At 34.9% G+C, this 16,032-nt stretch overlaps 1 protein-coding gene across 5 annotated transcripts in view; it reads left to right on the forward strand.

Annotated features, from left to right (window-relative positions):
• Nucleotides 1–16,032, forward strand: part of USP15 (ubiquitin specific peptidase 15) — a 59,369-nt gene that overhangs the window by 8,698 nt on the left and 34,639 nt on the right. For all 5 annotated transcript variants that reach the window (XM_057376927.1, XM_057376937.1, XM_057376919.1 and 2 more), the window contains exons 2-6: nucleotides 1,700–1,827; nucleotides 4,858–4,988; nucleotides 7,653–7,779; nucleotides 12,809–12,954; nucleotides 15,434–15,495. In XM_057376927.1, coding sequence (XP_057232910.1) covers nucleotides 1,700–1,827; nucleotides 4,858–4,988; nucleotides 7,653–7,779; nucleotides 12,809–12,954; nucleotides 15,434–15,495 — 594 coding nt within the window. The remainder of the gene's footprint in view (nucleotides 1–1,699; nucleotides 1,828–4,857; nucleotides 4,989–7,652; nucleotides 7,780–12,808; nucleotides 12,955–15,433; nucleotides 15,496–16,032) is intronic.

A 16,032-nucleotide genomic window follows, 5' to 3' on the forward strand; every position in this document is an offset into this window, starting at 1 on the left:
TGCAGTAAGGATTCACATCTGTAGTTGGTGTCTGCTAGCATTTTTCAAAATTTCTATGTGCGAATTCTTTTTCTTGGCCAAATAAATTCAATAAGCTTTTCTTTTCCATATAATGCATGTTACCTTAACTTTGCAGTAAAGGAGGTTGAGTGTGCTGTTTAGTTCTTATAACACTTACATACTTTCAAGCCTTCCAGCTCTCTTTAAACAAGAAATATTAAGCTGGTATTTGAGCTGTAAGTGCAAATTCCTAAATGTGAAGGGAAGTGATGAAGGATTTTTTGCACTTTGTGTTAGGAAATAGCAATGTTACAACATTTCAGTTAGGGAAAACTCTAAGGAGATAAGGCACAAGGACCAGATTTTGGTTGGTGGAAAAATAATCGGATTTGGAAGAAGAAAGTTGATGAAGTGTTGAAATGCATAATGTTGAATATTTAAAACCTAGAACAGTGGACCTCAAGCTTTGTTGCGCCAATTAATTTAATTATCAAAATACAGTATGAATTGCTCTGTTACTGGTGTGCAATAAGACATTTAACAGAAAGCATTCGGAAAGTAAAATAATTCTATAGGAACAGTGATTTCTTAAGCATTAATTAAAACCAAGGTAGCTTGCCTGTATGATAATTTCTTTTCTGTGAAAAATTATGGCTTTCCTTAAGATTCATGGTTCATTGAAATTTAGGTCAAGAAAGTAGACACTATGGGACAAGGCTAGCAGRTTTGGTGGTGACTGCATTCATAACCACACACGGTTGCAGCTGGATGGCTGCTGCAGAGGAGAGAAGGGAGAATGCTGTTGGCCTYAAGTATGTTCATGAGAAAGAAAACTTATTGTATAAAGCAAAAGGCATGTCAGATTAATGAAATTCAGTTTCATGCTAAGATAGTAACAAAGGGTTCAGGACAGATCAGGCAGAAGAAGATGAATACTTTTAGGAAGGAGAAATAATGCAGATGGTATCTTAAGAAAACAAAATCTGAGCATCACTGAACAAATTTGGTGTCTTGATCTTAAAGAAATTCTGGACAAAAAAGATGCAAAATGTAGCTATTGTTGGACTTCGTAAAAGCCAGACTGTGATAAGAGTTTAATCTGGATAAAAATACTGTGGAGTTGAGATTAGAGATATAATCGCTTTATATGGAAGTGTGATGTTGATAATTATTTGTAGGAGGAACATCTAGTCCTCTCTCAAAAGCAGAGCATTTTACTCTATGTGTTGATGTTGACTCAGAGGAAGGAAACACTCTCTGGTTCTTGACAAGGCATCAGAGTTCTAAAGTTGCATGTGAATGTTATAAATAAAACTGCAGGAGACAATTTATACTAAAAGTTCTCTCACACTTTTCTAAAGGGCTGTCTAATTAKAGATATAACTTGAATCTCCTGAGTTTGAAAATCAGGAAAAGGAATTAAAGATGACAGCTGTTCATGCTAAAAAGGGAAATGTTTTTTCAACTTGCCATTTTCCAGCCACTGATACATTGTATTGGTAGTCTTGAAAAGGTGTATTGGAGCTGGTAGTGAGGTCTTTAATTGACCACAGTTAAAGTCCTGGCTTGTAGGAGGTGCTGATAATGGTTAGCAAAACAGAGAAAAAAGCAAGGCTGATGAATACTGTTGCATTATCATGAATGAGCTCGGAAGTAGTGGCATGCCAGTAATCAATATGTTTCTCCTCTTCCTTTTAAGGTATCTAGTGGATAGTCGCTGGTTCAAACAGTGGAAAAARTATGTTGGTTTTGACAGCTGGGACAAATACCAGATGGGAGATCAGAATGTGTACCCTGGTCCTATTGATAACTCTGGACTTCTCAAAGGTAACTGCTTCTGACTGTGAAATAAAATGATTTTGCATTAAGTGGAAAATTGTCACAGATAGTTCATCTTTTCAGGTTGGCAGTGTAAATGAACCTCAGCGTATGTAAAGGTAAAAATTTTGGTTTCTTTTCAGACCATGACAAGGGAACTGAAAATAGATTTCCCTAATAAATCACAATCTTATAGATGCTATTATTGGAACTTCTTTGTGATGGTAACAAAAATATGTAATAATGTACAAATTCTTGGTTCATAATGAGATATTGGGTTATCTTGAGAACTGAAAATTAGCCAAATTGACAAAAAGGGAGCTTGAGTTCACTGTGATTTTCCCTTTTTTGGTAGCTTAACCAAATTGGTTGATTTGAAATGAGATTTTTAGGTTGAACTCTAGTTTGAGCCCCAGGCCCTTATTTCAGTTCTGGAACAACTGAAGAAATGGTATTATGCCCTTCAGTGACTTTAGTTGTGTGAAAAGATAGAGGATAATTTTCTATTTTCTTTATAGTCTTGTAAGTATGTTAAACTCTGTCACTGCTATAATTACTCAGGTCAAACTGACTTGTGCTGAACTGTAGGCAAATTTGTGAACACAGGTCTCAGAATACTTTCCCGTGTATTTTCATCTTTATGTCAAATTCTGTATTTAATGTCCAGTATCAAAATACCATTAAAGCTGTTGATATTCAATCTGCAAAATCTAGCAGATACAAAATTGARCAGATAATTGGTTTTCTTCTTTTCGGTTACAGGTAGTGTAATAGTACTGCGTATTTTATTGGCACATAGTAATACCAATTTTTACTGTTTCATGGAGTTTATTATGAACTCTTAACTTTCTTAATTCAAAACTTCTTTAATTAATGTCTCATTTTTTTACAAGTTAAATGTTGAAGATTATTGCATCTTTCATAAAACTTGCACCATGTTGTATAATTGTCAGTGTGAATGAATGTGTGTATCTGATAGTGACCAGTGCTTTTGTAGAAGGTGTTGTGTTGTCATTTACATCTGTATGTTCTATTCCATCCGGWAACTTTAAGGTCTTTTTGGTCCAGGTGAGTGTTGTGTTTTGTTTTCTGAAATGTGAGGATGTAGATTTTTTGTACATTCTTGTAAATCTTGGCAGTGAGGCAGAGTTCAGGTGATAAATCTCAGCTGACATCAGGTGTAGCAACATCTTATTATCCACAGTGAGGTGGCRTTAACTTGTTCTCTCTTCTGTGTCTTTCCTTTCAAAGAAATGTGATTTCTAGTTGTGCCAAACACTTTTRGTTGGTCTGTACCTTTTTTAACAACCTATATGCATGTCCAGATTATGTTTGAAGTTACTGTTGTTATAAAGCCTACTTTAGGGTTAGCTGTCCCGATTTGAAGTCATGTTAGCCATTTTCCTAAAAGCTCCTGAAAACCTGGATTCTATTGTTTCGACTCTGACAGTGCCCCTTTTGAAATAAACAGTATCAGTGTTTGTGAACTTTTGTTCACAATCTGCTCATTCATGGTTCTAAACTACAACTCTGCACTGGCAATGATTCTGTGCATCAATTACCCTCCGACATCGACTGTTCCTATGTCAAGGTAGTTTTAAAATTAAGGGGATTAGTGCCCAGAAGGAAATAGCTTTCTCCTTCACCCTCTGCAAAGCAGCATCCTCTGTACTAGATTTTCTGTATAGCATAAACTGAACCTGAAAATGCTTGGAATTAAATCTTGTCTTTGGCGCATGGTATGCTCTAGTTGCTCTCATGATGCTCTCCTTCAAAATGTGCATCTGATATAAAGAATAAAATAATCTAAAATGGGCATGCTTTTGCAGATATTCTGCAGTGGAATGCAGTGATAAGGAAAACTATAATTGAATTCATGAAAGATTGATTCCAGGAAACTGAAGCAGTATGTTGTGCTGATATTACTTAAATGTTTMTCCCTTGTTTCCAGAGCATTTGGCTGAAGGGAGAGCAATGAAAAGTAACAGGTAGAGATTTCAGTGAATCTCACCATGTGCAAAAAATGTGGAGTGTGATGGAATGTACGTCATCATCAAAATAAGAGATACATATTCAAAACAGGCACAAGGAACTAGTTATTTAGACTAGCTGACTGTTCATCATAGAAGACAATGTTGTATGTGAGGGACTGAATTTCAGAGTCAGGATACCTGTTCAGTGGTTCTGAAAAAATATACTAGGAGAAATGTTGATATTTTTAGAAGGAGAGAATAGAATCCAAATTACACCTTCTCACTAGATCAGATCAGATCAGTGCAGAGATATCATGTGAGTCTTGTAAACAAGATTTTCTTGTGGATTTCTTTCCACACTATGCCCCCAATTATCATGTGGTACTTCCAGGTGGAAAGACAAGTGCCCTAAATGTCTGAGGCTCTGAGTGGCTAGCATCTGGAATCACCTCTTACACCTAAAAGATAGCTGCTAGTAATAAGGATTGAGCCAAAGCTAAAAGCAGCTGCTTACCTAAAGAGATTCCAAGCTGTACTTCTTTCAAGTGCTGCATCTTCACATCTCTGAAGAATTGTGTAGCAGCTGTTTCCAGGGCATGTAGGATCCTTTAAGCAGGAATTGTATAGTGCTACTTTCCTAGTCTGACATGTGGTGAATAACTTCAGACTTTGGGTGGTTAACCRTAGATTCAAGACATTCTCATTTTCAGTTATGGAAGTATCCATGATGATGTGGGAATATATGTGAAGTGAGTGGGAGAAATGAATTGGTTTCTCTGAAAGCTAGAATGGTGTATGATAACAATCTAGGTGCTTCTAGTTGCCTGAGAATATGAAGTTGTCACTTGGGTTCCTGAGTATAGGAATACCACCTGTAATAGGTGTGCTGTGCATGAACTGGACAGTTGCCTAAATTGTTTCAGAAGACTTGCCTAGAATGCCATAATACTGGGAACATAATTGTGACTCAGAAAATATTTCATCTGCTGTTTATATGAAAAATGTTACATTAAAAACTCACATGTTGCATTATAATATTCAAGTGAAAACAATCTTTCTCTTATAGATGGTGATTCTCAGTCTCTCAAGGAACATCTCATTGATGAGCTGGACTACATCCTTTTGCCAACTGAAGGCTGGAATAGGCTAGTTAGCTGGTAYACACTGATGGAAGGTCAAGAGCCAATTGCACGCAAGGTACTCTTTAATTAGCTGCTGAGATGAATATGATTCAGATGTAGTCCTGCAAATATGCAGGAGTTGCACAGGAATGTATTAGCAGACTTTTAAGTCCTGGCCTATGATAATCGTACAGACAACTGCTTTAGTTGCTCATTGATATCTAATTTTTGTTCAGATTTTTGGGGCTTAAATTTGTAATATTGAGAAAGGAGGATGCAAGGATATAATACCTTCTTTTTCTGGAGTAAGTGTTTTTAATAAATGTGTCAAGAAGAATTTGCTTCAGAAGCTTGTAAGGCTATTAATGCAAATGATTTTAATTAAGTAAATAACTCTAAAACTGTATTGACTACRTAAGTGAAAAGCCCAGCTCTAATAATGTTAACATTGGTAGAGTAATTGGTAGTTTCTTTTCTGATAAGCACACTTCTGTGCTCAGGCATTTGCTAAAGGAATTATTTCTTTAAGGAAAAAGCTTACCTTGACACWAGTAGTAGTCCACGGTATGGTGGATAGTGTACCCCTCCATCAATATGTGATACTTAAAAATGAATATCTTTAAATTTTTTCTGCTTGCTTCAGCCTAYAACACCTTATTATTCATGAGATATGACATTTCACCGGTTTATTGATTGTACAATCTTACTTTGTTTGTGCTATTTCTAAAGATTTTCAGGTTAGTGATTAGAGTTGCATCCTTACTGGACTGAATTGATTACTTTTATAAATGCATTTTGGTATGTTTATCCTGTCTGCATTCACTACTAGGGTGTATTTTTCCAGTTACAGGTGTCTTTRTTTTAATTAATTCAAAATTGCTGAAAAAATACTAGGCTTAGAATTAAGTTTTATGATTTGTCGTGTAATACAACTTTCGTTTCCTTCTTATGACATAAGTATGGTCAAACTTCATGCATGCTGGCTGCTTACTTGTAGTCCACTCTTCAACTAAATGGTAGATACAGCTGTAGAAGAAATTTTAACTCTTCAGAATTTGTTTGACCAGCAACAGAAGTTTGTTCGAGCATTTTTTAATRTTTTCTTTAATACCATAAAATAGATTTTAAAGAGACATCCCTGGAATGTCTCTGTCTTTTGTCCAGTTCTTTTAGATCTGAAATCCATTAAAATAACTCTCCTTCTTTAAAGATATATCTGTTATCAACTTGTAATTGTTTTTCCTGAAGATGGATTTCAGCAAACTGCATACTCTTCCATCATCATGGTAAAGTAAAAAATTCTGTAATTTTTTTCAGTTTGGGAGGAAGAATAGGAGAGAGAAATTAGAGTAACTTCCGTTTCACTTGGAAGTAACTAACTGAAAAAATACGTGGAGTATAATGAGTGGCCAGGTAAACTGGCATAGCTTTGTTATTTTCTGCCAATATGAACTGCAGTTATCCTCTGAGCAGCATATTCCAGTTCAGTATTTTTGTTTCTTACGCTTTTGTCATTCATAGTTATTTTTCCTGTCTGCCTTTATGGTTTTTTTTTTTTTTCATAATGGTGGCATTATACATTTCTTTCATCCCCTTTGTTACATCAACTACCTTTGAGATGTGGATCCGAATTTTTAATTTATAAAACGTTGTATTTGGTCTACGTCAGGTAATGTTTAGACTTCTTATAATAAGTTGTACTACCACTACAGTATCAGTTTTTATTCTTAGAAATGTCTTAGCTATACTGTACTGTTTTGTTTACTGACACAATTTTGTTGTGACTCCAGTAGTTGWAAACTACAAAGCTGCTCAAATTAAGATGCATCTTTATTTAAATGTCATGGTTGACAGTCATCAAAGCTAAGGCAAATGATGAAATAATTCACTAATTTCTTCTTTTTTTTCCTATGGCACTTGCCATAMAAGTTTTATTTGTACAGCAGATAGCAGATCTCTCCAGCAATTAGCTGGTGGCTTTTTTCTTACCCGTATTTGTCAGATGTATCACATATCAGGCTGATGGTTATTTTTGGAGTAGTCTACATGACTAAGTGTACTGCAGTTACACTTTGGAAGATCAAAGGGAAAAACATTTAAGAGGTGACCCTGAATATTTATTTCTACATTCTACTTCTATTTTTTAAAAAAAAAACCAAAAACTTGTATCTTTAGCTATTTTGTAGTAGGTGTTAAAAAAAATGAACATGTAGAAAACAACGATAAAGTAGGCAAAGTTTCAAATGAATGTATTTGTTATCAGAATGTAAGTGGAAGATTTGTAGGTTTTGTTTAAAAATACGATATCCAGATTTYATTAGTTTGTATTCTATTTTTGATAAGCACCTTTTAACTGTGAAAATTAATTCATGATGGTCTGAGAAAGTAGTATACAGTGAGTGTATTTTGAAATAAAAATAGCTTTTGGCGTTTTTTATCTCTTGTATCTTAACCCAAGTATCTTTGGGTTAAGGCTGCATATTTGTGATTTCTACTGTATTTAATACTTTGAAAATAATGGTGTTGTTATACACAGGTAAGATAATCATCATGGAAAAAAGTACATGCTAGTTTACTGTGTTCTAAGAAGTTCTAATAGGAGAATTTAGTAATAATTTTTTGCATGTATTGTCTTATATTCCCCGAAGTTAAGTTTCTTGAAGAGCTCTCAAAAATATTTTGAAGCGTGTGTATATGAAAACATATTCGGACTGATATGTGATCCCGTTCTGTTTTTCAGGTCGTTGAACAGGGTATGTTTGTAAAGCACTGCAAAGTAGAAGTGTATCTAACAGAATTAAAACTTTGTGAAAATGGAAATATGAACAATGTTGTCACACGAAGATTTAGTAAAGCTGATACAATAGGTATGCACAACTATTTTCTAAAAACATATGATTTTTGCATGGTAGCAAGTTCTGAATAAATGAGTCTAGATAAAAYGATAGATGGGTATTGTGACCACTAAAAACGATGGGAGTAGTTTTGTTTGTGTCAAAAGTTAAAAGTTAACAGCTTGGAATATTGAGGGGGTTTAATACAGTTTTAAGACTATAGTTGTGTATTTTATTATCTAAGCATCTGTATTGACTTTAGAGTGAGCTTTTAAGTGAACAGGGTGATGTTTATTGTGTTTCACAGTTTTCTTGGCTTTTGGTGTGTAAGAGATATATTTTTAATGTGTTTCATTAGCCAACACATTTTAGTCATTTATATAAAGAGAAGGGTATATTACAAAACACAATAAATAATTTAATTAATAACAATAATGGCTAAAGGTGACTTACAAAGGCAGTATACTTTRGGTTGTGAAGTGGCAGGCCAGGCAGAATCTTTTACAGTAATTGTGTGTGTCTTAATACACACTATTAAAACTTTAACTTACCTTTATTTGTATTTATTTTGACTGCTTGTTGAGTATTCTGTCATTGTTTGAAACAGTATTTTGATTTTTGACTTTGCAAATAGCTATCAGAACATATTCAAATATATTGCTGCCCATTTTTGGTGTATTTGTGCATGTGTATCTGAGATAAGAGTCTTTCCGTCATCTGTGTTTGTGCAGTTAGAATTCTACTTTATGCCCTTGGCACTGTATGCCCAGCTATCACTTTGCTTACATTTGTTGACAGCAGTGTAGGTTTTAAAGGTTTTGCTTCTCTTACATTATGAGTAGTGACTTAACATGGTTTATTTCTTTGCTTGCTATAGAAGCAGTCATTTTACTTTGTTAAATTTCAATATTTAAGTTAGAAAAAGAATCACCTGCTTATATTAGAATAAAGGTGAAAATTCTCCTCAAAACAAGGTTTGTTGTGTGTTAATTTGCCTCTTTGAGATCTGGTTTAACTTGAGAGGTTATATTTCATTATTTTCTGAGGAAACCAGATACTTGGAAAAAGCAATTTAAAGTGTTCTTTAACTTTTTGCTTTAATTTAAAGCAAAGTGTTCTTCCCTTAGGACCAAATGCAAGCCATTTTGCAGCTATACTGAATTTAATTGTTCTGTATACTGAAATTATGGRTAATGGATGAATTTGTGATATTTTCTCTAATCAAAAGCAGGGCATTTTGGAATKACTGTTACTTGAAGGTATATTAATTTTTTTCTTTGCAAAGAGAGCATTGCAATTATGGATAAATCATTACAAAGGGTCATGAAAAGCAGTTGGTGACGCTGGCAGCTCCTTTCCAGGCACTGGCTTTCCTGAAATGTGGATGATGTGGTCCTGGAAGCCTTTAAAAACACGCACTTTCTGAACCTGAAGTTTCTTGTGCAGGGTACAAAGCAAAGCTGTCCTAGCCAGGGCATCCAAAAGAGTTTGTACCTTAGAAGAAGAGCTAGAAAAATTCGACCCATTTTAAGAGTGAAAAAATAACTGATCCCTCTTACCCATTATTAAGATTGGACCCCCCCCCCCCCCGCTGTCTTACCTCAAGTATATTTAAGGTAGTTCTGGAATTTGCTAAATACCCAGCAGAAATGCTCCTTATATCAATAAATAATATGCAAGAGGGATCTTATACAAGGAAGAGTGAAAAATGAACTAGATTCTCTATCCAGTAAAGGATGCATTTTTATTGTAGTTGCAGAAGGCTTGTAGTACAAAAGAGTCAGTATCAGCCCCACTGAAGTGAGTAGACATAGCTGGGTACTATGGTCTTTTCAAGAAGTTCTAATTTTTCTATCCATCATCATTGACTAAATTATTTACTGCCCTCAAAAAAATCAGTTCAAGACCTTTCTTAATACAAAAAAAAACAGGGAAATACTCTAAGTATAATACAATACGTACCTATCAGTCTTCAGATACATGTTATTCCCGGAATACCTTTGCTTTTCCCCTCAAATAGAAGCTAAGCTGTATGTTAATAAATTAGTACAAACTCAAGGGCAAGCCTAATAATGACAGTCATTCTCTTGGGATGATACTAGTCACATCTGATATGTTCTTTGAACCTTCTTGGCAGTCTCCTACAATTGAGGCCTTGGGAACAGTGCATAGTAACTTTGAGACTGGTTGATGACTAACTTTCGTGGAGGTGAGAGTGTTAATTCTAAAGACAATAAATGTAGTTCAGGCAGCATTTCAGCYGAGATGCTGATCCCAGAGAGCATCCGCACTTCCAAGTGAAAATGAGTTAATGATCAATTTGGGAGTCTTAATCATGTGAAGGTATGATAGAACTAAGTCATCACAAAATAAGAGAAAGACTGCCTGTAGCGTTAGTAATGGGCAAATAGGAGTCAGGTTGTATCTGCAATACCATAAAACAAATCCAAAACTGAGCTGATTAACTTCATAGAAGATCACACTAGTGGCTCTGTATCTAATGGACTTCTGCAAGTAAATTGTCTTAGCAAAAGGCTTTTGTTTCATTTCTCTCTTTAAACTGCTGCAGAATGCAAGAATGTAATGCTTGCCCCCCTTGCAGACTATTTACTCTGGAATCAGTGACTAGCCTTTTTCTCCTTGATGAAGGAGGTATTACTGTTTCCTGGTTCAGGCTGACATCCTAATATTAACACCTAAGAGTTTCCTTTAGCCAGCATTTGTGATAGCACTAGCATTTAGAAACCAGGATGTATTTGTWCTAGCATCCACTGAACTATTTGGGCATCTCATCAAGACTGTTCCAGGCAGTCTTTCAAAATAGTATTTAAAGCATGCAGCTGTTTTTGTGGTTGAGCTCTATGATTTTTAACAATATAGAGTATGATTTGTATGGGAGCCAAAACTTTCAACTCTCAAATTGAGCTATCTGAAATTGTGGGTATACAGCTGATGGAGTGAGAGGCATCTTTAAATGGCAGTTCTTCCTGTCTCTTTTAGACATCATGCTGGTACTAAGCATCTCATACATTGGATGTATGTAACTAAACTCTCCAGAGAAGTGTTGGAGTACCATCTCTGGAAGTGTTTGAGAACTGACTGCACGTGACACTTAGTGCTGAGGTTTAGTTGATACGCTGGTGTTTGTTGAAAGATTGGACTCAATGGTCTTGGAGGCCTCTTCCAACCTTAATTATATGATTCTGGTAGAGAATCACCCCATGCACAATGTGCCCAGAAAATACCTATTTGAWATGTTTTCATTTATGCTGGAACAGACACATTCACTTTAGTTCATAAGCCAGCACTCCAGTAATACTTGCTGGGGATGGGAGAAAGAATTACAAAGTGTGCATTAGTTATTTGTTTATGGAAGTACGTAARAGAATCTTAATGTCACAGTTTCAAAAACTGGCGTAATAGTCAAGTGGAGCATGCTCTTCCTGGAGTCTTGGACATAATGTATAGTCATCCAATTGGACTGATTCTTCCTGTCTTGTAGTAGTTCTGTTAGCAAAGCTGGAATATACGTTAAAAATCAGCRTTAAATTATACGTTAAAAATTAGCATAATAAATGTTAACTTAGTACTTGAGAAGAAAACTACCTGCAATGCTCAGGTAATTAATGGCCATGGTATTAATAAGAATAAAAAATACATTTTTTAAATTCTTCTTTTAATGAAAGCTGTTGATAAATCTAGATTTTCTACTTTTTTTACAAGATTGTTGCTGACTAGATTCATTCCTATATTCAGATATAATTATTTGAATTCATTGGTTGAGATTTGATTCAGACAGTACATGATTTTTTTTGAAAGCCAACAAATCAAGTAAGTCTGTTGCTTTGTTGATACTGCCTACCTTCCCTACATGTCATCTCTGTTACAAAAACGGATGATCCAATCTAGCACTTGCTTTCAGACTAAAATGTGTGGTAACTAGTATAAAAACAATTCGTATTCAGTTGCCTATAATATCTACACATATTGTATTGGCCCTTTGTCATGCCTTTCACAAGCCAATGGCTGAACTTCTGCAAGGTACTTTTTAAGTTTCACGTCTCAGTTTGGCATATCCTGTTTAGCATTGTGGAAGATAAAAATAATCTTGAGTAAAAGGGAGCAAGAGGAGCTGACACATTAGTGTTTTTATCCGTAGAGTTAGGAGGGAAAAGACCTTGTGGGGCCCATTTTTATAACTGTTCTTTCAGTGATCATCAGGGATAAAGTGTACATTTCTTGACTCCTATTGAGTGTTGTGTGTTAGGTGTTATGAGACATAGCTTCCATGGGCCTTTATGAGTCTACCAGTTAAAGAAAGCARCTAAGAGGGATTGCTATGATGCAGCACTGTACATACTACTTAAAAACCCCAACTCTTTAATAAACTACTTTTGTGTAAGGTGAATAATTAATTAAGAACTTTTTAAATTTCAGTTGTAGGTAACAGTTGTACTGCCTTGAAGTTCTAACACTGGTTATATTTCTGTYGAGTAGGAGCTGGTAGACCTTATTTCTTTAAATCTTTTGGGGGTGTAAATTCTTTCATCTTCCTTTTAAAATAAATTTATGTACTTCAGTTTTACAGAGTAGCCATTAATTTCTGTGGGCATGTGAATTAAACTTCATGAATATATTATATATTGTGGTTAGTGCTAATTGCACTGGGATATGGGTGGAAAAGTAAAAACCAAAAAGGGTTTGATTTGGGGAGAGGAACAGAATTACTTGCAATTCCTGCACCTGATTTTTCCACAGTTTCACTTCTAATAATTTATTACCTCCTTACACTCCTCTGTTAGCACAATCAGAAATGAGTAGATGGCTCCTTTTATCTGTTAATTATCAACTTCATTTGGTCTCCCTTGCTAAGGAATTTAGTCCTCTGTTTCCATTTTAAAGGTAAACTGACTAGCAACGTCCTGCTTGTCCTACGAAGTTATGCAGTTGTATGACAATTTTTGTATTTTGAATATGAGGAGATGAATTCTGATGCTTTATTTGACTTTATACTGTTTGTGTATTGAAATGTTAAACTTCTGTTCTCTCCTTCACAAAACAGACACAATTGAAAAGGAGATAAGAAAAATCTTCAATATTCCAGGTGAAAAGGAGACCAGGTTGTGGAACAAATACATGAGTAATACTTTTGAACCTTTGAATAAACCAGACAGTACCATACAGGATGCTGGTTTATACCAGGGACAGGTACAGTAAAATATTATTTCTTTTTTTGTATACATTTATCTTTYTGCTCATGAAAGTGTAGCTGTACCCAATGATTTTTGCTTCTTTTTTAAATGAGAATTGCCTCCTAATAGATTGTGCTAGGGATAGAGGATTTTATAAACAAACTTGTTGAAATTAAAGGAGTCTTWGTGTGTATTTTCAGAATTAAAGACTAGTTTAGCTTTCCTGGTGAATAAAACATAAAATTTTAAATATACTTCTAAATTTTAARTTTTGTATGTACCAAATTCTATGAAATTGCTGAATTTGGCAAAACCTAAAATAAAAAATTATTCCTAGGATCTGGGATATGTTCCTATAATGAAATGCAAAATTTGAAGAACTTTTTAGGTATTCTCAAAAGAAAAATATMTTCTTTTCAGATTCTGCTATCTAGATTTCAGAAACAAAATAAGAAAAAATGAAAATATTTTGATAAGAACGATAGACAAAGGCTTGTAAACCTGCTTTAACATGAGACTATTTTTAAATCATCACTTAAGAGGGAAATTCCTCCCAAGATAATAATTTTTTACCTTTCCAGAGGAATATGAAGATCAAACATTGAATGTTAAGTTACAAAATATCAATGTCAACAGATTGAGCAATTGCATTGATAGAATAACTTTTCAGATTATTACATTGATTCTTCAGTCTTTAGATAGAGTTGAATGTTTTTTCAACAGCTGTAGTTCATGCTGTCATGCTACAAATGCAGGTGGATGAAATTTGGTGGCAGTAATTTTAGGCCAGATTATATTAAAGTATTTCCTTTTGCCTTGAAGTACTTGACTCTAGCCTACTTACCAGCAGTATTTATGCTGTGATTCTGTTTTCTTTTATGGCATGGAGGGTAGGTAAGCAAAGTACCAAAATAGCTGCTTGAACTACTGTGTCCCTTAGCTTTGTGCTGCATGCACTTCAACCCTCACACAGGTGATTTTAATCATGAAGAAGTCCTGCTGGAAGAGCCCACATCTCCCAGAAAAGTGTCACATCAAGTTGTAACTAGCAAATTATCCCAGTGAAACATTAACTGTGAAGCAAGCCTGGTCTGATAAAGTCATGAAAAGATCTCTAGGTGACACCTGTACTTGGAGCAAAAGAAATACTGTTAAAAACAAAGTTTAACCATGATTTCTGAAAATGCTAGATGTCATGGTAGGCCATGTGTTTGGTCAGCTGCAGTTGCTGACATACACATGTTGTTACTTTTCTTGCTGAGCCTCCTAATCTAATATAGTTATTCTGACTATTACAGTCTGTCTAACGTAATAGTTACGATAGTGTATGCAATTGACTAAATTAATGCTTTGAATTTATCTGCTGATTTCTGAAGCAAACCTTTAGGGACTCCTTTGAACTCTTTAGTCTAAGTTGACTTTTTATTTCGTAGTCTCTGAGAGCCAGTCAAGGAAGTATGGTAGAATCAGTCTTTCAGCATTAATGACCAAGGATATCAGACTACTCTTTTCCTGATAGAAGGCTGGTCATGATAGAAGGCTTGTTTTCAATCTCGAGCTCAAGTGTGCTCAGACTGAAAACGTGATTACATCTTGAAGTGGCAGCATGACTTACACACAAGGTGTTAAGCATTGGTATGTATGTGAATTTATGTCACGGTGTAGACACAGGCATAGCATGGCAGCTAATTATCATCCTGAAACATCAGTGTACAGTTGTGCAGAATTAGTTGCACTGGAAATGTGGAGCTGAATTCAGTTTAAGTATTGGAGTCTAGTTGCCTTCAAAGGCTCTAGCTATCTCAGCTGTCAATCCAGAAAGGCATGAGCTGTTTGTAGGTCCTGTGTCATATCTGTCAGCATAGGGCAGAAATCTCAAATACCCAGAGGAGTTTCAAATGACACCTAATGCCTGTGTTTGGGACTAAGTGTTCTGTACTCCCTTTCATACCAATAACAAACGAATTTTTTTTTTTTTTTAGTGAACTGTCCTGTTGAAAAAATAGTATTAGATAAATGCTTTTGTAAAATACACAGGAGTAACCATACAGGTATGATTTTAAGGCTATTGAGGCAGAAAACAGTTTTATCTCTGTGAGGCAAGATTCCTTCAGGAATATCCCTTCCTTAATAGGGCTGTTATATAGATATGTGATTTCTGTAGATTCACAGGTGCTGTTTAAACATTGCASGTCATCTTCTCACTTCTTTGAGAATGGCTTGCCGTCCGTGGGTTGTAGCGGAATAGAAATACTAAGTGACATGCCCAAAATTGCACAAATTAAGATGTGAGGTAAAAAAAGTAGAGAGGAAGGTGCTATTTAATGGACAGAATGTAGAGTGCAATGGAATATTCTTGAAACTCAGTGAATAGTAACTTAAATATGAGTCTTTTTTGTCTKGATCACATGTCAGCAAATCCATTGAAAAGATTGAACAGAAAGTAATCTATTGGTATTTTTATTTCAGTTTTCTTATTACACTTTTTCTGGTAGGTCCTGGTGATAGAACAGAAGAATGAGGATGGAACATGGCCAAGAGGTCCTTCAACTCCTAAGTAAGTTATGAATTCCAGTCMTATGATTAACTTCACATATTGTTTTGCTTTATGAAAAAAATGTTTTTAAAAGTGGCATTTAATTTTGAAAATCAACCTTCAGATATTTTAGTTGAAAATATGCTGAATATGTTTGTTTTAAGTGCTGTGCATTGGAGACCWTAGCATAATAATGGTGAATGCCTGCATATACAGTACTTCATTTTGTTGATACAACCAGGGTTATGCGTTATCCAGCTTAAAAATGGGAAAAAAATCCATAGTAGAAAACTCTGAAAGTTAGCTTATTTTATTTAGATTTCAGTTTCAAAGTACAGTGTATTCATTAGGTGAATACAGATAAATGTATTTTATCAGTATTTTTCTTAGATGTAAATATTCCCATGGACAGCTTGTTCCTTTTGTCTCCAGAGCACGATATTTACCCATAAAGTTTATTTAAATTGCAGYCTACATTACGATCATGTGGCTTTTGTTCTTTGTTGGGCTGTCATCAATTAACACAGGATGATGCTGGGTTTGTTTTTTRTTCTTCCT

This window comes from Malurus melanocephalus, unplaced genomic scaffold (assembly GCF_030028575.1).
Source record: "Malurus melanocephalus ecotype Western Australia unplaced genomic scaffold, MMel_1.1 scaffold_10, whole genome shotgun sequence".
Classification (NCBI taxonomy): domain Eukaryota; kingdom Metazoa; phylum Chordata; class Aves; order Passeriformes; family Maluridae; genus Malurus; species Malurus melanocephalus.